The 26,133-nt window shown below is 40.3% G+C and overlaps 1 protein-coding gene across 1 annotated transcript in view; it reads left to right on the top strand.

Moving 5' to 3' along the window:
• The window catches only part of MYO3B (myosin IIIB), a 547,383-nt gene that overhangs the window by 518,022 nt on the left and 3,228 nt on the right, over positions 1-26,133 (top strand). The window contains exons 34-35 of the mRNA XM_045163938.1: positions 25,578-25,684; positions 26,059-26,105. Coding sequence (XP_045019873.1) covers positions 25,578-25,684; positions 26,059-26,105 — 154 coding nt within the window. The remainder of the gene's footprint in view (positions 1-25,577; positions 25,685-26,058; positions 26,106-26,133) is intronic.

Genomic DNA, 26,133 nt, shown 5'->3' with positions numbered 1-26,133 from the left:
ATTCCCCTGGAGAAGGAAATAGCAACCCACTCCAGTATTCTTGCCTGGAGAATCCCATGGACAGAGGAGCCTGGTGGGCTACAGTCCATGGGGTCACACAGAGTCGGACATGACTGAGCGACTTCACGTCAGTTCATAGTCGATTAACAATGTTGTGTTAGTTTTAGGTGTACAGCAAAGTGATTCAGTTATACATATACATGCATATATTCTTTTTCAAATTCTTTTCCATTTAAATTATTATAGAATATTGAGCAGAGTTCCCTGTGCTATACAGTAGGTCCTTGTTGGTTATCTATTAGAAATATAGAAGTGTATACATGTCAATCCCAAACTCTCAGACTGCTCCTCCCCTTCAACCAAAAGCAGCATTATTGTTTGAAGTTGAAAATACTAATTGTTCATGTAACATAAAGTGTGAAAGAAAGTATCTTTAGAAAACCTTTCCATGTTGAAAAAATCTAGTAGCATGTTTATTATTCAAGAAAAAAAAACACCATGTACTTGTTATATAAGCCATTTGATAGCGCATATACTGTTTCTTTACTCTAAAGGACTGTTTTTCTAAATGATTTAAAACTTCCATATTCATTCTTTCCTTAGTATTCCTATGACTTATGCTTATTATTTCTAAAGGCTAAAGCTGCTGATATCTCCAAACATCATAAATGAAAAAGTCACGAGGATACCAACTATCTTTCTTATCACAAAATATGAAATATCAGTTATTCCCAGTCTAATCTTCTTTGGGATTGGGGATAACAGCTGTTTAATTAATCTTGGGCAAAGTTTTCTGTAATCACTTGACATTTTTTTTCTGGTTTTAAAATGCTAATAACCTACATCTTCATCAATAGAAACTTATCAAATGATGGTGCAACCATAAAAAATGTAATATTAGGAAGCCACAAAAAGTGAGTTGTATCCATATGTATTCTTATAGAACAGTCTCCATATTATATTGAAATATGAGAAAAGCAAGGCACAGAGTGTAGAAATATGCTACATTTGAGGGGCTTGGGGGTTTGGGTTTTCCTCTAACAGCAGAAGTGACTGCTTTCTAATTGTATCTACATAGGCTATTTCACACAATACTGTAATGCCAGTGATTTCTCTGGAGCAAGGAGTAGGGGTCTGGAGAGGAATTATTCATTCTGTCCTCTTTTGTGCTTGTCTGGTCCTATACCTAAAGTGTGTAAATTTTTCAATTAAAAATATTAATTAAACATTGTTTTGACTAAAATGTATAATGAAATTCTACTCTCATCTAATAACCCTTAAGCTAAGAGGAAAGTGAACTGTACCAAGAGATACAGAATCCAGCTAGGTCAGCATTTTCCGTAAATATAGGAAAAGAAAGTGGAGGAGGAGACTGTGCTTGAGGAACATGGTATTTCAGAAAGTGGCCATGTATTGCAGATGTGCAGGGTTATAACTGGCTAGCTAGCTCTCAAGCCTACATTTCTGCTAATGGTAGAAAACAATCTGGTAGCTTCTAGGTAAGCTCAATCATTTCCAGGGTTTTCCACAGTCTTTTTAAAACAAATACGGTTAATTCTGAACTCTCCTCCCTCACCCTTCTTCTCTGTTCCACTTCTTAGCCAATTGTTTTTGCTGTTTCAGATTTTGCAAATGTACTTTTTTTTTTTTAACAGTTTTACTGGAGTATAGTTGATTTAAGTGTTGTGTTAGTTTTTGCTATATAGCAAACTAAATCACTTATATACATACATAGATCCACTCCTTTTTATTTTCCCATATAGGTCATACAGAGTACTGAGTAGAGTTCCCTGTGCTATACAGTAGGTCCTCGTTGTTTATCTATTTTATATATACTAGTGTGTATATGCACTGGCAACCCACTCCAGTACTCTTGCCTGGAAACTCCCATGGACAGAGGAGCCTGGTAGGCTGCAGTCCATGGGGTCGCGAAGAGTCGGACACAACTGAGCGACTTCCCTTTCACTTTCCACTTTCATGCCCTGGAGAAGGAAATGGCAACCCACTCCAGTGTTCTTGCCTGGAGAATCCCAGGGACGGAGGAGCCTGATGGGCTGCCGTCTATGGGGTCGCACAGAATCGGACACGACTGAAGCGACTTAGCAGCAGCAGCAGTGTGTATATGTCAATCCCAAATATTAAAACATCTTTGGTACCTATTGCCTTTATCTCCTCCCTTACAGAACTTCTTGGGTTCATCACTCCCCTGAAACACACTCCCAAGTCATTGGAACACCTCCGATTTGCTAAGTCCAGGGGAGCTTCTCTGTCCTTTTCCTATTTCTCTTCTCTCGGCCTTCATAAACCAGCCCCTTTCTTAGTGTCTCTGAAGGTTACTCTCCTGGTTTTCCCCCAGCCTCATGGTTACTCTTTGATTTCCTACTAAAACCTCTAAATGCTGGGGTTCCTCAGGCATCCAATAATCATCTTTCTTCTTCATCTATATTTATTCCCCAAACCTAAAATCCCACTGAGGTGTTGATGACTTTTCAGTTCCTATGTCCAGCCCAGATTGTTTCTCTGCGTTCCACACATGCTTCCCATTCAGCATGTCCACTCAGATGTTTCGTAGACATCCCATGCTTCACGTGTCCAAAACTGAGCCCCTGATTTCCTCACAGCCTCAGAAGCCTCTGTCTTCCCTGAGTGTTCCCTATTTCAGTACATGGCATACCGTCCATTCAAGGACCCAAGCCAGCAATCGGGAAGCCTCTCTTGATTGTGCCCTTTCCCTCACCTACATCCAGTCCTTCAGCAAGTTCTGTTTTTGTTTTGACTTCAACATTTTCTTGATTTTGTCTCAACCTCTTCTTCTTCACCACCGCAGCCTCGTCCAAATAGCCATCACCTCTGACCTCCTCACTGGTCTTCTTACTTCCACACTTGTGCCTCCACACATGCGGTACTCCAGCCAGAGAAAATGATTTTCATTAAAGAAGTAAACTGTTGCATGTCTTTTTTCTTCCCATTCTCCTTCAGTAGCTTCCCATTGCCTTCAAATTCAGATTCCCTCCACGGACATCAAAGCCTTGGATGATTTGTTTCATTTGAGATCATTTGCAATAATCTACCTGTTTAGAGTTGAACTCCCCCACTAGAATGAATGGACTCTCCATGAAGACGGGGATCGTGTCTGTCTTGCTCACCAATGCATCCCTAGGACCTGACACATGGAAGACACTCAGTTGATCAGTGATATTGCTGTGGATTTAGGAATGCATATTTAAATTCTCACCATTTTCTGACTTTGCTATGATATTCCTCATAAAAGGAAAATAAAAGTAATAATTGTGCTCTTAATAAGCAATTACAGCTTAGAAGGAAAGCAGTCATGAATACAAATTTATATTATAATTTTTCTCAATTATAATAAGCTGAATCACATGAGATTGCTCTATTAGATCATTTATTATGACCAATGGCAATTTCATAAGATGCCAGCTAACAAATAGTTAAATGAAGTGTCTATCTCTAGTTTAAGATGTTGTGTCAGGATAGATTAGATTATGCTGGAGAAACAAACACCCTGCACATCTTAGTGGTTTACAACCACGAAGGCTCATTTCTCACTCATGCTGTACCACTATGGCTTGGCTGTGGCTTTGCTTTGTGTCATCTTCACTCCGGGGCCCAGGCTATTGTAACAGTTTTCATCCAGATCATTGCTGGTAGAGATGGTGGCAGAAATTGAATGAACCACTTTCTAGCTTGTACCTAGAAATACACACATCCTTTTGTGTTTCATGGGCCTAAAAAACTCACATAACCATTCCTGAGTTCAACAGGGCAGGGATGTGAATCTTTCTGCTGGGAGAAGCACTTGAGGGGTAGCAATAGGAATATTTGGGATAAAAGTAACACCCTATTACAGTAATCCTGAGCAGCTACTGCTTTCACTTGATGTGCATGCACGTGTGCTCAGTCGTGTCTGACTCTGCGACTCCATGTACTCCAACTCGCCAGGTTCCTCTGTCCGTGGGATTTTCCAGGCAAGAATACTGGAGTGAGTTGCCATTTCCTTTCCCAGGGGATCTTCCCAACTCAGGGATCGAAACCTGCATCTCCTGAGTCTTCTGCATTGGCAGGCGGGTTCTTTACCGCTGAGCCACCAGGAAGCTGCTTTAAGTAGTAGGTACCTGAATTTCAGGTCTGTGTCCTAGTAGTACCTAGGACTAGCTTTATGCCATTTAACCCATTTGTAAAAGCAATATTACACAGTCAGAATATGTACCTTAGAGTTCTGACTTGTATTTAGCATTTTATAAGTAATAATGTAGGCTTGTTGTATATGGCAAGCTCTGGGTAAAGGCACAAAGCTCGTAGAAATCAGGAATTCCAGAGAGTGACAGAAATCTCTCTGCTTGCTGATTTGAAAGATTAGTGAAAGGGAAATAATGATTAGGGGTCACTGATTTTTATGTACTTTTAAAAACTTGTATACCATTAAAACAACCTATAGACAAAATCCAGGGATGTTTAAGAAGTTGCCTGAAATTTGGGGACAGGTTCATTTTTGGAGGCTTTCTATTCTGCTAAGTTAATCTTGTGATATAGTTATAAGCATGATGTTGGTGAGGGAACAGAGGGTAGGGTTAATCCTATGTCTTACTTGCTATGTACTTTCTCTTTATACAAGATATAAATATTTATAGTGTGTAAGTTCCACAGACTTCTCAGTACAGTTCATGGGCCTCAAAGTAACTGGTAAGCAACTAACAGAAGTTAAAACGATGGCACTTTGTAAGCATTGCTCAGACTCCCCAGTGAGATTAAATAAGATGGAAAGATCCAAAACTCACAAATGTTTCCATAAGTGATAAATAGCATTCCTCACAGGCTCCTCACCCTCTCTTCTCCAGAGCCAGTACTGCAGGTTCTTATTAATGTCTAAATGCCCTTTACATAGAAGCTCTTGGAAAGACATCACCCAGTAAAGGGAGAAAAAAAAAAACACATAACTTTTCTTATAGCCTCCATGTACTCTGAGCATCTTATTCGAGCCTGAAGTCCTTTCTCTATCATCCTCCCCTCCCCATGCTCCTAGCCTCTCTTGTGAAATTAACCATTGATCTAAAAGTCAGAGATGCAAATCCCAAGAAAACTGGAAGCATTCCAGGGCCCACAAATACAAAGTTAATTACCTAAGGAAAACTACAAGAAAGACTTTTGTTTTCCACCAAAATCTCCTCCCCAGGCTGTTAGTTATGTCGTACGTGGGCCCGATCGATATATTAGCGCTTGAGAACCTAAGTCCCTTGGAATAAATTAATCTGTCAGGGAAAGAAATAAACAAAGAACAAATTAACATGTTTTAAGACATTGCTTAAATTTTCATAAATATAGACCTTGAGATGGGATGATGAGTTCCCCGGGGCCAGCTAATATTTGGTTGTAATTAAGAGTTACTCTTTCATGTTTTGTCTGATGTAGGTGGGAAATTGCCCACGTGCTTGCTGAGTTCCTTGCTCATGTTTCCTCATAAATGCCTCTGTTTACTTCATTAATAAGAAATGGATGCCTCACAAATTACACTGGCACACTTAGCTTGTTCCACCCCTAGCTAATGTTAAAATTATGAAATGCTATACACACACACACACCATACATGATATTTCTTTAGGAACCTCCATGTATTAACTTTTTAGAGGCTCAGAAGGACCTAATGACCTAATCTGTGATGGACTACACCCATCTGAGAAACTTAGGCATTCCTGAAAAAGGGACTCAGTGAGCTCCATATTGGGTGCAGGTTTGGAGTGTCAATGCTGGTAATTAGCAGGAAGGACAATAACTATTTAGGTTACTCGTTTGTAAGAACTATGCAAGGACTCATTTAGATCCAAGAATCAGAAACCCATCTCAAACTAGCTTAGGCCACAAAGCACTTTATTAGGGTTTAAACAATGTCATTAGGCCTCTGTCTATGTCTCCCTCTCTCAGTGCTGCTCAGCCTTTCAGGATGTCACTTTCAATGTTAGTAAAATGGCACCTGCCAGCCCTGAGCCAATATCCACTAGGTAGAACTTGAGATCTCAAAGAGCAAAGGGCTCTTTCTCCTCCAGTGCCCTATCTCACATCTCCTAGAGGAGCTCCAGCCCTGTGGCCTGTGTGTCCACCCATGAACTAGTCTCTGTAGGAGACACTCTTTCAGGCTCCCAGGCCTGGAACCAGACCTGGACCATGTGTTCAGCCTGGTCTGGGGAAGAGGCAGAGGACGGGCAGCAGCCACATCCACATTCCTGGAATATGTTCCCCACAGGAAAGATAAAGCTCTTTTACCAGAGCAGAGGGGAGGAGATATTAAGGCAAACAACCAGTATCCACTTAGAAATTTTTATTTCCAATATATTCATCATGCTCTGTGGCTGAATGTAGCAAATTTCCAAAAGGGGAGGCTGAGGCAGAGATCTCTGATTACACATGTCTAGGTTCTGTTGATGAAATTGACTACCCTCTATCATGTGGTCAGTACTGTTCTATAAGTTGTTTTTTTTGTTTGTTTTGTTTTGTTTTTGTTGTTGTTCTATAAGTTTTAAACAAAACTCCCAGTGGGTCTTGAAGAGCAGAAGTGATGTACCTTTGGATATTCCTTTTCCAGCTATGGTAGTTCTCACAAATAAATTAAAATTGCTTTCCCTATACATCTGTAAGTATTATTCTATTTCATAGAACATATTGATATTTACACTAAATATCCTGATACTTAATTATTACTAAATCATACCCAGGAAAAAGAAACAGGGTATAGTATTTTTTATCAGTTGAAAACTTTTTAGAAATATTTCTGTTTGAATAATTTGATAACTCAGCCCTATCAAGGATTTTGTATTTAGGTAGTAGATAGAATCTGAATTGCATATTTTGATGTGAGATGCTTGTTCCAATTATTAAGCAATTTATATATTGTGAGCCTCGAACATGTAATTCTCAGTATATAGAGACAAAGCTGGAAATATACTCTTTAAAGCTGTGTTATCACAGAAAAGGGACTAAAGTCTCTGGAGCAAGTAGTTGTAGACCTTGGAGGTCAGAAAAATTCACTGAGTCTATTTTATTGTTTGTGATTTTACTAACCTTCATGAGGACTTACAGATCAACCACAGTTAATAGCACAGTAAATTCATCAGCACTGCAAACCAACTATGTTCTGGAATGAATAGAATACGAAGCTTAGCTCTGTTGGCAGTTAGATGATATATCACCTAATCTTTATGGAGCAGAAATTTGGCTGCTGTGTTTCAAAGTAACCTATGTAACATCACACAGAAGCAGGACATTTAACACAAGATTGGGAAAACTTGTCTAAGTAAAGATTCTATCAACAAGTCGTATGTGTTAAACGATTATGTTTTTTAGTTTCTTTGTTTGTTTTATCCTTTTAAAGAGCAAGGGCCAGAGTCACTTGGCAAAATGGAATATCCAACAAGTAGCTCTTGGAATAATATCTATTGTGGCAAAACTTCGCCAGTTGCACAAAATGGGAGAATTAAGCACAGGGGAGCCTAAGGGAACTCTGCAGATTGGAAATGGAATCAGTAGTTCAGTATTTCCTCTCTGAGGACTCCCTTCCTAGGGATGGGAGAGGACAAGGCAGAAGAGCGCCAAAGTCTTCTGCTATTGCCTTCAATAAAATAAAAGATGTCACACTAAAGAGACAATAGTAATCTGTAGACAGATCTTCTGTGGAGTTTTAGTATGAGATTGGCAGTAAGTTTGTATCAAGGTTGGATGTTTTTACCAAGCAATTTATTTGAAAGAACTTTCTCATATCCATTCCCAGGAACCCATAACCCTAAGCAGTGCTCAGTTTCCATTGTTTAGAAGTCACGTTCACGTAGTCACACTTATATACCTAAGAAAACTTCCCATGGGAACTGCAAAATCAGCATGAGCCCAGCTATAGAACTTTAAGCATGGAATTCCTCCATGCCTTGAGTCTACAATGTTCTGTCTCTGCAGATTTGTATATCTACTTTTAAATAAGCTCTGTCCTGTGTGATTGGACCTTTATACTTCTGACAGGATAGCCAATAATGGATATAAATTTGTCCAAAGTTTAGGATAGGATGACTAAAAATTATCCAAATCCCAACCCTCAGAATCTTGTGTTTCTATTGGCCTGCCAACCACCTTGATTTCTTCTCCAAATTATGTATATTGCCTGGATCAGCAGCCAGTGCCATCTGACCCTCCACTCCACTCTGATGACCCTAAATCTGAGAGACTACTGTGTCCTAGATCTTCCTTGTTTCTTTTCCCTTTCCCAGGCATCTATAAACTTGCCAAAAACTTTTTGAGGATGATTTTACCTACTATTCATTCTTAACAATTCCAGAAGAGTACATCCAACCATGTAAAAACAAATACAACCCTGAGTCTGCTTGACCGCACTGGCTTCTTTGTTAATCAGGGTTAAAGGTCTACTGAAGACCAGTGTTAGAATCACACAATAATGAACTTGGGATGCAAATTCCTCTTGAAATTCAACTATAATATTAATGATTCTTACAAAGAGATTAGCAGCTTGTTCTAAATTAGTCTTGTAATATATCTTAGGGATCACGTTATAAGGCTTATCTATCTGTAAACCTACAACAATCTGTGACCAAAAGAAATACAATTCTGTATTGTAAACATTTGATTCTTTCTTATTTATAGATAAGGTGAAGTGGGAGGAGGGACCCAAAAGTGAAAAAAAGAGAGAAAAGCAACTTAGTGAATAATGTGACTGTCAGTGACCAGGTAGATGCAATTATGACATCTATGACTGCCTGTATTTGCTACTTCTTTGTACAGATTGCCTAAGAATGACCTTAAGAAGTGAGCTTGGCTTGTTTTTAAATTTTCATAGTGTCAAAAATAATAACTTCAATGATCAACTTGGAATATCCTAAGTAAAGCTGTCAGGTTTTCTCTTTTTTGTCACAGATTGGTTTATAATGCACAGACATACAGTTAAATATGTTATTTGCTATGAAGTCTGCCCCTCACTCAGGCTTCACAATGCCAGTACCTCATTATCCAGCATGGATGTTCTGATCACTAGCCACTATCAAGCCATTAGATAGGTTCCTGGGCTGACCCAGCCCCAGGTGCCAGCCACTGGTCCATTATGGCCAGGGATTGACCTGGAAATGTGGCTGTTTGGCCCCGCTCTCAAAAAGGAAGGACCCACCTGGAAAATAATATCACTGTTCATGTATCTTCAAGAAGGGGATCGCCACACAGTCTTTTTTTTTTTTTAAATCCAGCTTCGACAGCCTCTTTTCTTCCAGATGGTGCATGGAGCCAAGTCTGTCAGAGACCCTTAGTCTCCTGCTGCCTTTTAATGCTGGTCCTTGATTGCTAATGACCCCCAGCTGGACTGGCTCCTCAACCCATTTAACCCCTCCCTGCTGCGTCCCCGGCTCATGCAGGGTGAGAGGCAGTGAGAGCTGGAAGTGGGAAGGTGCCAAGTCATCCAGGAGCTCCTGCCCTTCCAGAGCTAGTGGCGCGTTTCCTCTCACCATCACACATGTCCAAGATCGCTCCAGTGGAGAGCTCCTGTTAACACGGTTCTCCCTACATTGTCACATAAATGCTACCAGGCTTCTGATTGCTAAAATTTCATTTGAATAAGCCAGGAAACACTGAAAGAGTGTTTCCTGTAGGTTCAAGAGTTGAAGACTCCTGATATGAATCCCCTGAAATATGTTAGTTTGGAAACTTAAAATTACACCAGAACGTGTCTTTTGGTCAAATTTAGTAATCACAACGACTCATATGTGTCAGTATACAAAATCACTCCAAAAGAAGCCTGAGGGAAGGTGATAATTTCCTTCTTAAGGCCTAAATCACTGTATAACCCAGGAGATACCCATTTCAGGTATGCTGATAATAGCTGTAAGTATTTACTTTGGTTAAACTTGGCTTGTTTTTTTCTGCAACATGTTGGAACATGCTTGTAGCTATACTGGTCAGCTGACTCAGAAAAGGGGGGTTTTAAGGGGAAGAAAGTTGATGACATTCATTTGTTGAGAGATCTTGAGTCCAGTGGAGAAACTCAAACTCAGGTCTTGTATGACCTGCTTATGACAAAATAACCTTCTATAAAAATAAAGGGAAGTAGAGGGCATGAGAGATCAGTATTTTGTTTATGAGTTCATACCACTATGAACCATATGAGGTTTTTGTTAACCTCATATCAAACTGTAAGAAAACAAGCAAAAGAAATTAGTAATTCTGTATGACCCTACAGAACTGAAGTCTGAACTCTTAATCTGAGCAGAGAACTGAGAGCTTTGAGTCTCACTATTTTTATAAATCTTTAAATGTTTACTGGATAGTTGAATCAGATTTCATTTACAGTGTACCAAAGAATTTTTTTTCCAACATGAAGCACAAAATAAGAAAATAACCCAAATGTAATTATTTTCTATTTAACCTTGTCTCCCCCAGATACGTCCTATTTTATTGGGTTTTTGGAGATTAAAACTGAAAGAACCAGAGGAATCTATTTTTTCACCACTAATACTACATTGATTTCATTTTTGTATCTCATTAGTTTAATGCAAACAAAAATCATACCTGTGATTTCTTTTCCTCTGTTATTCACATTCTCTCTGTTTCCCACAGGTACACACATACCTGTCAGTCATTTGTGTCTATAATCTCCCTCAAACCAACTCATTCATACTAATGACTGCTCTCTCTATTTGTAAAAATAATGTAGAATTTATGAACCTGGGTGAGTGTTTGTACAGCTGTATGACATTAATCTGTAAACTGCAGGTTTTGCTCACATCTGGGGAAAGACGGAGCTTAAAATGCGGTCTTTTAGTCCATCAGTAACCAAATGACCCAGAAAGGTGTTCAGATGAGGCCACCTTGTGTAGCATTGCATTTTAAATGACTGAATTGTGTTAGAATGAAGTTCTGGTGTAGTTATGGAGAATTTTCCCCCCGAATGTACTTTGATTTATCATCTTTAAATTCCAGCAAGCCAGTAGGGTCAACAGCATTTATGTCCATTTTTCAGATGAGGTACTAAGAGGCCAAATAGCAGGAAGTCTGTAGTTACAGCATCTTAAAGTTGGCAAGGACCTTACAGAGCATCTCAGCTAATGGTTCTCAGCCTTTACCTGCTCTCACACTGGTTTCATGCAACAAACCTCCATCAGGCACATCTTTCACTGTACACAGATGCTCACACACTGGGAAGGAGCGTGACCCCATGGAGAACAGCTCAGAATCTCCACACAAGCCCACATCACCATCATCTGTTGAAAAAAAAAAAAAAAATCACTGTATTAGTCCAACTCCATTTTACAGATAAAACGTGGCGGTCCGAGGAGGTAGGCAATTCACCCAGAACTTGAACTATGCCCAGGCCTTCTGACCCCAAGTCCAGTGCTGGCATCAGTACAGCTGACTGGCCCTTTGCACACTCACAACAGAAACCGGAACTAGGTGCCCAATTTAGAGAGCCAGGCAGAGCTGGGGGTGAACACCCCAGAATCCCCTGCCATGAGGAATCAAAGACCCGGTCACAATTAGTTTAGTAAAACCAGCACTATCTGGTGTCCCATATCCTCAAGCATTTAAAATGTCGTTCCAATCTTCAAAGACATTCTTCGTTCCATTTTTATCTGCTTTTACCCAGGACATTGTTTCCCGGCACCCGAGTAGTTCACTAGGTGATTTGCATCTCATTAGGAGCTCCAGAAATGACATCTCCCAGCCTGCTGCCTGGCCCTGTGGGTCTGCTAAGCAGCAGATCCAGGTTGTGGATTTTTTTTCATGTTGACATTTTTGAAAAAGCTGAATTAATTCTGTTTACCCACTGGACACAGTTTGGGTGGCCATTTTCACCTTAATTCCTGTCCCCCTACAGGACCAAAGTTATAGAACAGAAGAAGTGGGTCATCCCCACATGAAGACTGGAGGTCTTGAAGGCTGGAAAGGAATGCTGTGAGACCTCAAAATAAGCAGTTTAAAAACTAAAAGCAGAGAGATGGGACATGTTATAAGCATTCTGACCACTATGCAAAGTAAAAGAAAAAGAAGGAAAAGTAACACAACCCACTGGAATCTGTATAATTGATTCTAAGCTTGTACCTTTTAAACATTTTTGACCAGTTTCAAGCCTCCTAACACCTCAGAGATTTTGCCTTGCATTTGTTTTGCTTTAAAGGACATCTTACTAGGTTCAAATGGCTTTTCAGCTTTGTCACACATTCATATAGAAACTTCCAGAAGAGTACTGAGCAGCATTGTACTTCTGGAAACCAGATATAATGTTTCCATGATCAGTAAAACTTTTCTTTTGGAATAAGAGAAGTGATTTTTCCAGTGTCCAGGGAAATCAATGTCTGCTTTGGGCTCAAGCCATTTGATGCAGCTTCCAGGGCAAAGAAAATGCTTGGTGACGTTGAGGGCCCTATTGGAGATGCTTCCCCTTCCCAGAATTTCTTCTATCCTTGCAAAACCTCTCATCCTGGGCCGACTTTCAAGATGGCAGCTAACAAATCCACAAAATCAACCTAAGCTCTTAGGAAAGAGTTAAATCTCTGGTCTTTTCCAACCCTGGCTACAAATTAAAATCATCTGAAAGGGGGAGGGGCATTTTAAAAATAGTAACAATTCCAGAGACCTAATCCTAACCAACTGAATTAGGATTTCCAGGGGTGAGGCTGAGGCATTAGGGTTTTTCAAAAGGTCTTTAGGTGATACTAATGTATAAACATGGCAGAGAACCACCTTCATGTACCAAGAATTATGGCAGCCCCTTAAGCGTACCCGCTCCGCCTCTGCTGCCATGCTTTCTCTTTCCATATGTTATATGCCATCCTCACTGCAGCCTTACTTGCATGATCATCATCAGCAAGTTCAGACCTGTAACAAGTACTAGAGGTGGGATTCATACTTAGGTTTTTCTGACTCCCCTGCCTTTTTTCTTCTGTAACATTCATGTTTCTTAAAGCGTGGGATGTAGATCTCTGATAGTTTGCATGTTGATTTTAGATGGTGTGTGGATATGACCTTAAATAACACTGAATTGTGTAAAAGAAAGTTATTCCTTTTACAATTCTCATTTTAAAATCTTCAGATTAAGGAGAAAGTCTTAGTGGTATTCAGATCAGATCAGTTGCTCAGTCGTGTCCGACTCTTTGTGACCCCCTGAATCGCAGCACGCCAGGCCTCCCTATCCATCGCCAACTCCCGGAGTTCACTCAGACTCACGTCCATCGAGTCAGTGATGCCATCCAGCCATCTCATCCTCTGTTGTCCCCTTCTCCTCCTGCCCCCAATCCTTCCCAGCATCAGAGTCTTTTCCAATGAGTCAACTCTTCGCATGAGGTGGCCAAAGTACTGCAGTTTCAGCTTTAGCATCATTCCTTCCAAAGAAATCCCAGGGCTGATCTCCTTCAGAATGGACTGGTTGGATCTCCTTGCAGTCCAAGGGACTCTCAAGAGCCTTCTCCAACACCACAGTTCAAAAGCATCAATTCTTCGGTGCTCAGCCTTCTTCACAGTCCAACTCTCACATCCATACATGACCACTGGAAAAACCATAGCCTTGACTAGATGGACCTTTGTTGGCAAAGTAATGTCTCTGCTTTTGAATATGCTATCTAGGTTGGTCATAACTTTCCTTCCAAGGAGTAAGCGTCTTTTAATTTCATGGCTGCAGTCACCATCTGTAGTGATTTTGGAGCCCAGAAAAATAAAGTCTGGCACTGTTTCCACTGTTTCCTCATCTATTTCCCATGAAGTGATGGGACCGGATGCCATGATCTTTGTTTTCTGAATGTTGAGCTTTAAGCCAACTTTTTCACTCTCCACTTTCACTTTCATCAATAGGCTTTTGAGTTCCTCTTCACTTTCTGCCATAAGGGTGGTGTCATCTGCATATCTGAGGTTATTGATATTTCTCCTGGCAATCTTGATTCCAGCTTGTGTTTCTTCCAGTCCAGCGTTTCTCATGATGTACTCTGCATATAAGTTAAATAAACAGGGTGACAATATACAGCCTTGATGTACTCCTTTTCCTATTTGGAACCAGTCTGTTGTTCCATGTCCAGTTCTAACTGTTGCTTCCTGACTTGCATACAAATTTCTCAAGAGGCAGATCAGGTGTTCTGGTATTCCCATCTCTTTCAGAATTTTCCACAGTTTATTGTGATCCACACAGTCAAAGGCTTTGGCATAGTGTATGTCTTAAATTCTTCTCACCTGTCTTTTTAACACAACTTTAAGAAGCCCAGAACATTCTGTGGGAAATAGAATCTAGCTCAGGTGTAATAATATTGTTTTATTCTCACTGAATTTACTTTGTGATTTTCTTCTATTTATGGCAAATAACACATGGTTTCCACTTACAATAGTGAGTAAAGCTTCATTTTAAAAGAAGTGTATTTAAGTGAAAAGAGAAATTAAGTTGATTTTTAAAATATTAAAGAACAGTACGGGTGTCTTGAATATAGCAAAAAAAAGAAAAGTTTATGTGGCAGTTGAATAACAGAAGTCTGAAAAATACTTTCCTACAACATGGCAATTTTAAAAATAGGCATCTCCACACCTGTTAGCCAATGGGAACTTTCATCTACCATTTCATTACACCAGATAGGCAACTGGTTTCTCAAGGTCCATGGTTCCAAAGTCCAACTGGTTCCTCAAAGGTCCAGCCGGGACCTTTGAACTTTGTTGCTGCTACCAGCTCAAGAGGAATCCTGAAACACGGGTGACTGATAACCACGGACAGGAGGAAAGGGCAGGCATTCACTCTCTCAAGTAGTTAATGAAATGCAGATCAAAACAAATGATATGCCATTTTTTTCACCTATTGAATTGTCAGGCTTTTTCTTCAAGATGCTGGTCCATGATACTGAAAGCCTTCAGAAACAAGTCATCTCAGGTACAGGTGATAGAAGTATATTTTGCTACGTACTTCCTAGAAGGCAATTGGAAATAAAATTTGTAAATTTTAAAAATATATATAATCTGTGGCCAATAATTCCACTTCTAGGGACTTATCCTAAGGAAATAATGTGAATTGTCAAAGCTCAAACTTTGAGTATGTTCCCCACAGCATTGCTTATTATTGAAAAACATTGCAAGCAACTTCTGTGCCCAAAACAAGAAATTGTATAAGTTAATTATAGTTCATTCATAAAATGAAATAGCATGCAACTTTAGAATTGATGCCATTTAGATAAATCTGGAAGACAGATAAGAAATATGTTCCAACATTTACTGCTATTATGGCAATGGGATCAGGGTTTTTTGTTGGTTTTTTTTTTTCTTTTCATTGCTTAACTTATTTGAACATCATGTTCATTCATTACTTTAAAAATGTAACTCAAAGTATGATACTATTTTTAAATCAGGCTAAATAATGGAAAAATATTTATGACTTTACTGTTGAGTATGAGGAAAAGTAGTAACAAAGTATATGAATGACTAATTTTTTTTTAAAGTGAATATATATTCCTAGAAAAAATATTGAAATGATTTTAAGAAAAAATTACACATGAATCTTGTTTGTTAAAGGCCATTTTCATCTCCCTTGTTGGCAGACTAAGGTTCCCCAGAGGTGTCCCAGGATAGGAAAGTCCTTGGCAATAATATCCCAATTGACAGAAACAAAGAGTGGACCACAGAAATGGAACAGGCCTTAACAAGAATAATGAATAGTCACCATTCATTCATTATTTGGTGAGTGTATGTCAAGCCCTGAGCTATGAAATAGTTTCAGGAGAAGTTATTACCACTTCCCTTACTAATAAGGAGAAAATTCCACACAGACAATTTAAAACTCCATCATCTTCCACAGGCACTAATGTAACTCAGGGGTGTTTTCTTTGTAGCAATTTTGCAATTTTGAAGAAGATTGTTCATGACATAACATGGCAACTGGGAAAATTTGTAGCTTTCCTTTCATCTTAGAAAGGAAGATCTGAATTACATGCACCCCAGGAGAAAATCTCTCTTTCCGGTTGTGTGTGTGTGTGTTTTACAAAAACCTACTGAATTCCTTAGTCTTTCCTGAAGTTAGATGTAGTAAGCTGAAAACTTGTCAGAATGTCTCAGTTAAAGAACAAGCATCAAAATACAGGCCATGACCTAGGCCATGGGGTTCGAATCAAAAGACCTGAGTCCAAGCCTAGGTTCTGAGCAGAGGCCAGCAGAGGGGCCCAAGCTCCCTGACCTTCAGAACCCCTAGACATAAGAGCAGGGAGCTGAACCACAGAGATTATCATCCTCCATATCATGACTTAAAATGGAACATTTGAACTTCCAAGGCATGATTTCTCCCCTTTGACTCCCTATCCAGTATGTATGGATATGAGAGTTGGACCATAAAGAAGTATCCAGTATGTATGTAGCCAGTACATACATACTGGATACTTACTGTACATACATACTTACTGTATCCAGTATGTATGGATGTGAGAGTTGGACCATAAAGAAGGCTGAGTCCCAAAGAATTGAAGCTTTTGACCTGTGGTGTTGGAGAAGACTCTCTTTTTTATTTATTTATTCATGTATTTATTTTAATTGGAGGCTAATTACTTTACAATATTGTAGTGGTTTTTGCCACAGATTGACATGAATCAGCCATGGTGTACATGTCCCCCATCCTGAAACCCCCTCCCACCTCCCTCCCCATCCCATCCCTCAGGGTCATCCCAGTGCACCAGCCCTGAGCACCCTGTCTCATGCATCGAACTTGGACCGGTGATCTATTTCACATATGATAATATACATGTTTCAATGCTGTTCTCTCAAATCATTCCACCCTCGCCTTCTCCCACATGGAGAAGACTCTTGAGAGTCCCTTGGGCTGCATGGAGATCCAACCTGTCAATCCTAAAGGAAATCAGTCCTGAATATTCATTGGAAGGACTGATGCTGAAGCTGAAACTCCAATACTCTGGCCACCTGATGTGAAGAGCCAACTCATTGGAAGAGACCTTGATGCTGGGAAAGATTGACGGCCGGAGGAGAAGGGAGTGACAGAGGACGAGATGGTTGTATGGCATCAGCGACTCAGTGATGAGTTTGAGCAAGCTCCAGGAGATGGTGAAGGACAGGGAAGCCTGGCATGCTGCAGTCTATGGGGTTGCAAAGAGTCAGACATGACTGAGCAACTGAACAACAACTCCTTAGAAGACTCTGAGCTTCTCTGACATAGCCCATGTCCCATAGCATATCAGGAGCCAGTGGTTTACAACACACTGGTTGTTTACCTGAAATTCAAATCTAGAGAAATATTTTTTTTTCTTTTCCTGAGTCTGGCAGCCCTAATTCCACAGACTTCATAATTATACAATTCTCTATAGACTGCATTCTTTTTTTTTTGGCTGTGCCCAAGCAGCACAAGAAATCCTAGTTCCCCAAGCAGGGATCGAACCCATGCAGTGGGAGTGAGGAGTCTTAACCACTGAATCACCACCAGAGAAGTCCCCACAGACTGCATTTTTAAAGTAGTGCAAATCATTGAACATGTTATGCCAATGTGGTTCTTGTTGGTCTAATACCATGGCTGTCAACCATGCTGCACGTTAGAACCATCTAAGGAAATTAAATCTATCTATCTATCCATCTGGTCTTCCCTGGTGACTCCGCAGCAAAGAATCCATCTGCAATGCAGGAGACACAGGTTCTATCCCTGGGTCAGGAAGATTTCCCCTAGAGAAGAAAATGGCAACCCACTTCAGTATTGGCTCAGACAGTAAAGCATCTGCCTATAAAACTGGAGACCCGGGTTCAATCCCCAGGTTGGGAAGATCTCCTGGAGAAGGAAATGGCAACCCACTCCAGTATTCTTGCCTGGAAAATCCCATGGACAGAGGAGCCTGGGAGGCTACAGTCCATGCGGTCGCAAAGAGTCTGACACGACTGAGTGACTTCACTTCACTTCACTTCAGTATTTTCACCTGGGAAATGCCATGGACAGAGGAGCCTGGTAGGGCTACAGTCCATGGGGTCCCAAGAGTCAAACTCAACTTAGTGACTAAAATACCACCAGCACCATCTATCTGTCTGTCTGTCTGTCTATCTACCTGTATCTATATGTATCTGTATATGTATATATATCTGTATATATACAGATATGGGGCTTGACTGGTGGCTCAGTGAACAATCTGCCTGCAACACAGGAGACCCAGGTTTGATGCCTGGGTTGTGAACATCCCCTGGAAGAGGGCATGGCAACCCACTCCAGTATTCTTGCCTGGAGAATTCATGGACAGAGGAGCCTGGTGGGCTATAGTCCATGAATGTGTAGTAGGTCCTGATCTGGGCATTGGTAATTTTTTAATTTATTTTTTAATTGGAGGAAAATTGCTTTACAATGTTGTGTTGGTTTCTGCTGTACAACAACTCAAATCAGCCATCATTATACATATATCCCCTTCCTCTTGAGCCTCCCTCCCCTCCTCCCATCCCACTCCTCTAGGTCACCACAGAACACCAAGCTGGGCTCTCTGCATTATATATGGACACTGGTACTTTTAAAAGCTGAACATCTGCTTTAGTGTGAAGAAAATGACCCTAAATAGAATGTATCTCATAACCTCATATAGGATTTGCCATCTGTAAATCCAAATTCTGTTTGCTTCAAGAGGATGTTTTACTTGGCGAGAAGCCTGTAAATGCCTCATCCACAAAATGGCAATCAAATCAGCAGTCCTACTGCTCTGAAAGTATCCTTGTCTGCTGAGGCCCTCAAGGAGGGTGCAAAAGACTGGCTTTCCCTGGAACCCTGCTCCCTGCCTACCAACTCCTCAAGACTTGGAATCTGTACTGTCCCACCAAGTCAGAGAATATTCAGGCTGCATGACCCATCCTGCCATCCCTGTGGTTGTCTTTCCCTTGCTGTAACCATGCTAGGAAATTTACCAGAACTGGCACATCCAGATTAGGTGATGAAAAGGGAGACAGTCTTAGGGTCAATGTTTGGGAAGAGCATTTGTGGCCAAAATAGCTCTAGCTCAGCAAGTCAAATAGAACAGAGGAAGTCCTTCTTTATCTCTGAGATGCTAGGAAAAAAACAAAAAGCCTCATTTGTGACTTAAAATTGTGTTTGAATTAGGGTTGCCAGATTTAGAGGAGAAAATAGGACACCTGGCTAGATTTGAATTTCAGATAAATAACCAATCACTTTTTAGTATATGTCCTGAATATTGCACAGGATATACTTACACTCACAATGGCACCCTACTCTAGTACTCTTGCCTGGAATGTCCCATGGGCGGAGGAACCTGGTAGGCTGCAATCCACGGGGTCGCTAAGAGTTTACAACTGAGCGACTTCACTTTCACTTTTCACTTTCATGCATTGGAGAAGGAAATGGCAACCCACTCCAGTGTTCTTGCCTGGAGAATCCCAGGGACGGAGGAGCCTGGTGGGCTGCCGTCTATGGGGTCGCACAGAGTCGGACACGACTGAGCGACTGAACTGATACTTACACTCAAAAGGTATCAGTTGCTTACCTGAAATTCAAATGTAAGCAGGTACCCTGTATTTAATCTAGCCACTCTAGTTAGAATATACCTGCATGTTCAATAAAGAAAATTGAAATATTAAATTTCCAAGCAAGTCATATAAAGTTACAGAACAAAGCCATCAACTGAATTCAGCCATTTGTTTCTCACCACAGGCTTGAACAATTGTGCAGTCATGCCATGTAATGACTTGGAATTAAGGAATAAGGAGTTCAGTTCAGTTCAGCCACTCAGTCGTGTCCAACTCTTTGTGACCCCATGAACTGCAGCATGGACTATGACCCCATGGACTCCAGGCCTCCCTCTCGATCACCAACTCCCGGAGTTTACTCAAACTCATGTCCATTGAGTCAGTGATGCCATTCCACCATCTCATCCCCTGTTGCCCCCTTCCCCTCCTGCCTTCAATCTTTCCCAGCATCAGGATCTTTTCAAATGAGTCAGTTCTTTGCATCAGGTGGCCAAAGTATTGGAGTTTCAGCTTCAACATCACTCCTTCCAGTGAATAGTCAGGACTGATTTCCCTTAGGATGGACTGGTTAGATCTTGCAGTCAAAGGGACTCTCAAGAGTCTTCTCCAGCACCACAGTTCAAAAGCATCGATTCTTCTGCACTCAGCTTTCTTTATAGTCCAACTCTCACATGCATATATGCTGCTGCCGCTGCTGCCAAATTGATTCAGTCATGTCCAACTCTGTGCGACCCATAGACTGCAGCCCACCAGGCTCCGCTGTCCCTGGGATTCTCCAGGCAAGAACATTGGAGTACGTTGCCATTTCCTTCTCCAGTGCATGAAAGTGAAAAGTGAAAGTGAAGTTGCTCAGTCATGTCCGACTCTTCACGACCCCATGGACTGCAGCCTACCAGGCTCCTCTGTCCATGGGATTTTCCAGGCAAGAGTACTGGAGTGGGTTGCCATTGCCTTCTCTGCATCCATACATGACTACTGGAAAACCATAGCTTTGACTAGATGGACCTTTGTCGGCAAAGTAATGTCTCTGCTTTTTAATATGTTGTCTAGGTTGGTCATAACTTTTCCTCCAAGGAGCAAGCATCTTTTAGTTTCATGGCTGCAGTCAACATCTGCCGTGATTTTGGAGACCCAAAAAATAAAGTTTGCCACTGTTTCCCCATCTGTTTGCCATGAAGAGATGGGACCGGATGCCATGATCTTAGTTTTCTGAATGTTGAGTTTGAAGCCAACTTTTTCACTCTCCTCTTTCACTTTCATCAAGAGGCTCTTTAGTTCTTCTTCGCTTTCTGCCATAAGGGTGGTGTCATCTGCATATCTGAGGTTATTGATGTTTCTCCCGGCAATCTTGATTCCAGCTTGTGCTTCATCCAGCCCAGCATTTCTCATGATGTACTCTGCAAAGAAGTTAAATAAGCAGGGTGACAATATACAGCCTTGACGTACTCCTTTTCCTATTTGCAACCAGTCTGTTGTTCCATGTCCAGTTCTAACTGTTGCTTCTTGACCTGCATACACATTTCTCAAGAGTCAGGTCAGGTGATCTGGTATTCCCATCTCTTTCAGAATTTTCCAGTTTGTGGTGATTCACACAGTCAAAGGCTTTGGCATAGTCAATAAAGCAGAAGTAGATGTTTTTCTGGAACTCTCTTGCTTTTTCAATGATCCAAAGGATGTTGGCAATTTGATCTCTGGTTCCTCTGCCTTTTCTAAAACCAGCTTGAACATCTGGAAGTCCATGGTTCATGTATAATAAGGAGTATTCCCTAAATCAGACATGACTTAGCATTTCCTGGTGCTATTGAAACTCCCTCCATATTTCTTGCATTTTCTGACAGATTTATATCCAGTTTATTATAGAGTTCTGTGACAACTCAGAAGAGAAGGGTGTGTTCAAGATCTCAAAAATGAAATCAAAAAGGTGCAGGGGGAAAAAATGTACAGAGATTCTTGAAAAGGAAAGAGACCTATGTTAAATGCAAACTGGTATTCATGATATAATATACTTTTAAAAAGCACAGTAGATAGGTGGCACCCAGAGTATGGGCTTCCCAGGTGGTGCTAGTGGTAAAGAACCCACCTGCCAATGCAGGAGATGCAAGAGACACAGGTTCAATCTCTGGGTCAGGGAGGCGTCCCCTGGAGGAGGGCATGGCAACCCACTCCAGTATTCTTGCCTGGAAAATTCTATACAGAGTCACCAGGCTGGCTAAAGTCCATGGGGCCACAAAGCACAGGACCTGACTGAGCATGCAGACACAAACAAAACCCGAAGTATTACAAACTGAAGTTTGGCTTGGCTTACAAATATTTATGTGAGGCAGAAGTTGGCTACTTATAGAATATGAACTTCATTGTCTCCAAAGTAAATAACTCCTATTCTAATGTATGTCTTCAAACTCAAATTGCCCAGTTTATCTACATAAACTAGTCAAATGAACTAGGAAATTGCCAGATAATCCTGTTGCTTTGTATCTCTTATGGGCAAATTGATTGGCTCAAAGGCTAAAAGACAGGGATTCATGCATCCACTCTGCCACTTACAGACTTAGTCTTTCTCACCTGTAATTTCTGTATATACTGAAAGAAACAATAATTTTTGTTCTACATGCCCCATTATTTTTTTTTAATTTTTAAGGAAAAAAATCTTGACAAACTTCTCAAAGTGCATACATACATAGATTTAATCAGTGTACCATATGCTATTTTGTGTTTTGTGTCTTTTTCTTAATTTTGAATTTTCATATATCAGTATCATAGCCATTTTTATCCTCATTGGTGCTTTCATGACATGACATCATATTTATATCTCAGCAGTAATTTCTCCCCAATTATTAAATATTTATTATGATTCTAGCTTTTTTCTGTTGAAGAAAGTGTTACATCCATCTTCATACAAGTGGTCTTTTTGTTCTCTTTCAGTTTTTGTTCTCTTTGTTGGAACATGGTCCTTGAAACAAGTTGCTTAGCTTTTGTTATCTATTGTCAAGTCACTTCAGGAGAGGGGAAGCCTATAGACTCATCTGTGTATCCAGGGCCACTCCCACATTGTCTTTTGACCTTTCAATTTATCCTAATAGAAAGTCAGTAGTAATTGTTTTAACTGAAGCTCTTTGTCAAGGTGGCTGAATATTTTTCAGTATCTCATTTCATAATTGTATTTCAACATATATAAATATATCTGTTAGCTCAGTTGGTACAGAATCTGCTTGCAATGCAGGAACCCATGTTCAATTCCTGGATCAGGAAGATCCCATGGAGAAAGAAATGGCAACCCACTCCAGTATTCTTGCCTGGAGAATTCCATGGACAGAGGAGCCTGGCGGACTACAATCTATGGGGTCGCAAGAGCCAGACATGACTGAGCGACTAAACCACCACCACCATCTTTCTCCTTCCTCAGCCTTTCCACATTATGTATAATATTGTGTCTCTATATTTTAATTTGTTTTTAATCTTTCTGTTGCGCTTTCTTTCATCTTAAGGTTTTGTTAATGTTCATCATATAGAATATTTTACTTTAATATAATTGAACCCATCCTTGTCTCTATTATCTTCTTCCACAGTTAAGATAGGTAGTCTATTTCATTTCCTTCTACAGTTTTCATGGAGCTATTTAAAATGTTTAACTATATAACATCTGGAATTTATTGTGGCCTGTGAGAATCAAGAACTGTATTGAGAAAAGTAAAAAGAACTAATTTGAGATCAGCAGCAATAGCTATGGCCTTAGGCAGGTCACTAACCTCTTAGGCACGGTGTCCTCTACTAGACTGAAGGCAAGGACCTTGTCTTATTTCTCTTTGTCTTCCCCACGTTATCAAGCAAACTACCTCACATATAGAATATGTTTTGTAATCTCTGTATTTAAGTGATATTTTTGCACACTGCTGTCCAGTTGTTGTAACAGCAGTAATTGAATTTGTTTCTCAATTTAGGTGGCTGCTTGTGATTGATCATATATCGCTAATACTCAATTTTGTTCCAATAGCAAAATACCTGTTCCAGTGTTTTGAAAAACATCATAAAATATGGAGGTATTCAAGTTAAAATAATAAAAATTAAAATCTGATGCTAAATCAGACACCAACTTATGCTAGATTCTAGTATGGTATCAGATACTAATATTTTGTTTTAATTTATGGGACACTTTAAAAAGAGAAAATTCAATGCAATAACTGATTCTTTCTAAGAATCGGGAAAAGAACACCCACCCATGGTACAGCAAGTTCATCAGGAGCAAAAGTTGAGAACCACATCTTGTATTAAGCATTTCTAGTGGAGAATATAAATAAAGGCTTCTGATCAATTGTAATCTTTACATAGAGAACAACTGAACTGGGCTGAACTTCAGCTGAATCCCAAAACTATTTAAGATCAGTCTTTTGAGGTACTAGGGTTGGAATTCCTGTAATAGTAGAAAGTCTAAAAGAGAATAGATGTCAGATCTTCAGTACATGCTTAAAACAAGCAACCTTAACTCTAAACACTTCTGTTCATTAATCTATAAATCTGAAAGTATAACGTAAAAGAGCCTCACAACCTCAGGTTCTACCATATTACAAAATATAGACTTTGCAAAGCATATGGAGGTAGGTGTGTTGGAACTATCAGAAAGTACCCATTTCAGTTCTGGATTCCTTATAGTCTGAGGTTATTGCTAGTACAAGAGGCTGGAGTCCTGTTCTCTGCACAGCTCCTGAAGAAGTAGATGGGGATGTCTGTCCAGGCTACTGGAATCCTCTGCAAGCACCATCATTCTGCTGTGCTAATTAATATTTTTTCATGGAGCTTACTTTTATGCAGACCTTTGACTTTTTAAAAGAATTTTGTATTAAGAAAGACAATATGGTATAGTTTTTTTAACTGCTAGAATAGGAGGTAGGAGATCTAGGGTTGGGTCTCTACTCTGCCACTTAAACTGGAGTGAGTCATTCCACATTTATGGGCCTCAGTTTCCTTTTGTGAAAAAATGGGTATTTAGAACAGACAGTTCCTAAAGCCCTGTGTGGTTCTAATAGTCATGTTCAAACATAGATATGTTCCAGTTCAAAAAAATGCAAAACTTCATATTTAGGAAACTGATAATTTGCTCTTCATAATGGTCTTTGCTGAGTCATTCTTCACTTAGAAAATTCCCCTAGAATTTCCTTGTAGAGTAAGAATCTCTAATAAAATCAAACTATGATTCCAAGTACAAATCGCTCTTTTATAAATAATTAGTTTATGGTATACATATCCTTGGTTGAGGAAAGTGATCTCTCTTCTCCAGACCATGATACTCATGAGCAGTATTTTATGGCAGCTGTGTGTGTGTGTGTTTGTGTGTGTGTTTGTGTCTGTGTGTGTGTTGGCAAGAAGTTAGAACTGCTGAATTCTGATTCAGATATAGTGCAAAAGGATAGCAGGTTTCACAGAAAGCACCTACTTGGAAGGGAAATAAGTCATGACTTCGTTGTACACGTGGCTTCTTAATCTCCAGTGCACTCTTGGTCCAGGGTTCTGAAATCAGGACTAAGACAGAGAGGCTGCTCCATGAAATCATGCAATCATCCTTTCCCCTTCTCCTTTACACTACCTCCAGGGACTGCATGATCAGTGGCATTGTTCAAAGCATTTCAGAAAATACTAGCTCAAGCCACTTTGCCTCCAAAATGTATCCCACCAAAAGGTTTGTTTCTCATCTACCCAGCAATGTGTGTTCTCCAGATGTCTTTGAACTCTCACTGTAGGACGTGGTACAAACTGCCCCAGATTGCCTTCATTGCCTTAACTATCTCACCAAGAGGGCATTCTCTACTCTACAAAGGCTGACCACCAACCTCTACTTCACCAGCATGGACAAACCAATTTGCCTTCTGTCACTGTTGACTGCTGACTCAGATTAGAAAGATGAAGGCAAAGTCCCTGATAGCTGCCCTTGTTTACACTTAGCAGTCCGTGTGTGTGTGTGTGTGCGCGCGTGGCGTATTTCTCCTGATATTAGCAAAGCTCTAACTTGCCTGTTAAAATAGGACAGGGTTTCTGCTAAATGCATTTATGTGATGAGCAATTTTACACTTAATTTTCCCAAAACCTCAGATAGTTGACAGAAAAGTTCTGCTATCCTGTTGCAGATTCAGAAAATGGTCTTGCACAGAAGCAGCGAACACCTCGCCGAAGATGTCAGGAGCCCAAAATGTTGAGTAGCCCTGAGGACACCATGTACTATAACCAGTTAAATGTGAGTTCAAAGTGGCCATAAAGCTGTTTCACTGGCTTTGTTTCCAGTTAATAATTCTGTTATTAATACCTGTTTCAGCCCCTCTAGCCCCACCCCCACTCTCTTATACTCTCGTCTTGAACATGTGCTTAGGCTCTTTATCTGTTGCTTTCATGTCAGGATGTCTGCCTTCACGGTGAATAATTGATGTGGTTTATCAAAGACGAGCAAGATGCATGCTTCATCAGGCTCACTTGAGCCCTTTGATCAAAAAAATTATGCTGTGACTTCTGATATTATCAGCATCTGCTTGCATTCAACACAAAATCACTTTGAATTAAAAATTAACGACTTGCTGCTTTGCTTTGACTGTGTGTTCTTGGCCCTCTCCACAGGGAACTCTAGAATATCAAGGGAGCAAGAGGAAGCCAAGAAAACTTGGGTAAATATCTGTCTTCTTAGTTCTAAGC

The sequence above is a fragment of the Bubalus bubalis genome, chromosome 2 (genome assembly GCF_019923935.1).
Source record: "Bubalus bubalis isolate 160015118507 breed Murrah chromosome 2, NDDB_SH_1, whole genome shotgun sequence".
Taxonomy (NCBI): Eukaryota; Metazoa; Chordata; class Mammalia; order Artiodactyla; family Bovidae; genus Bubalus; species Bubalus bubalis.
This window is presented reverse-complemented; position numbering and strand designations above follow the sequence as displayed.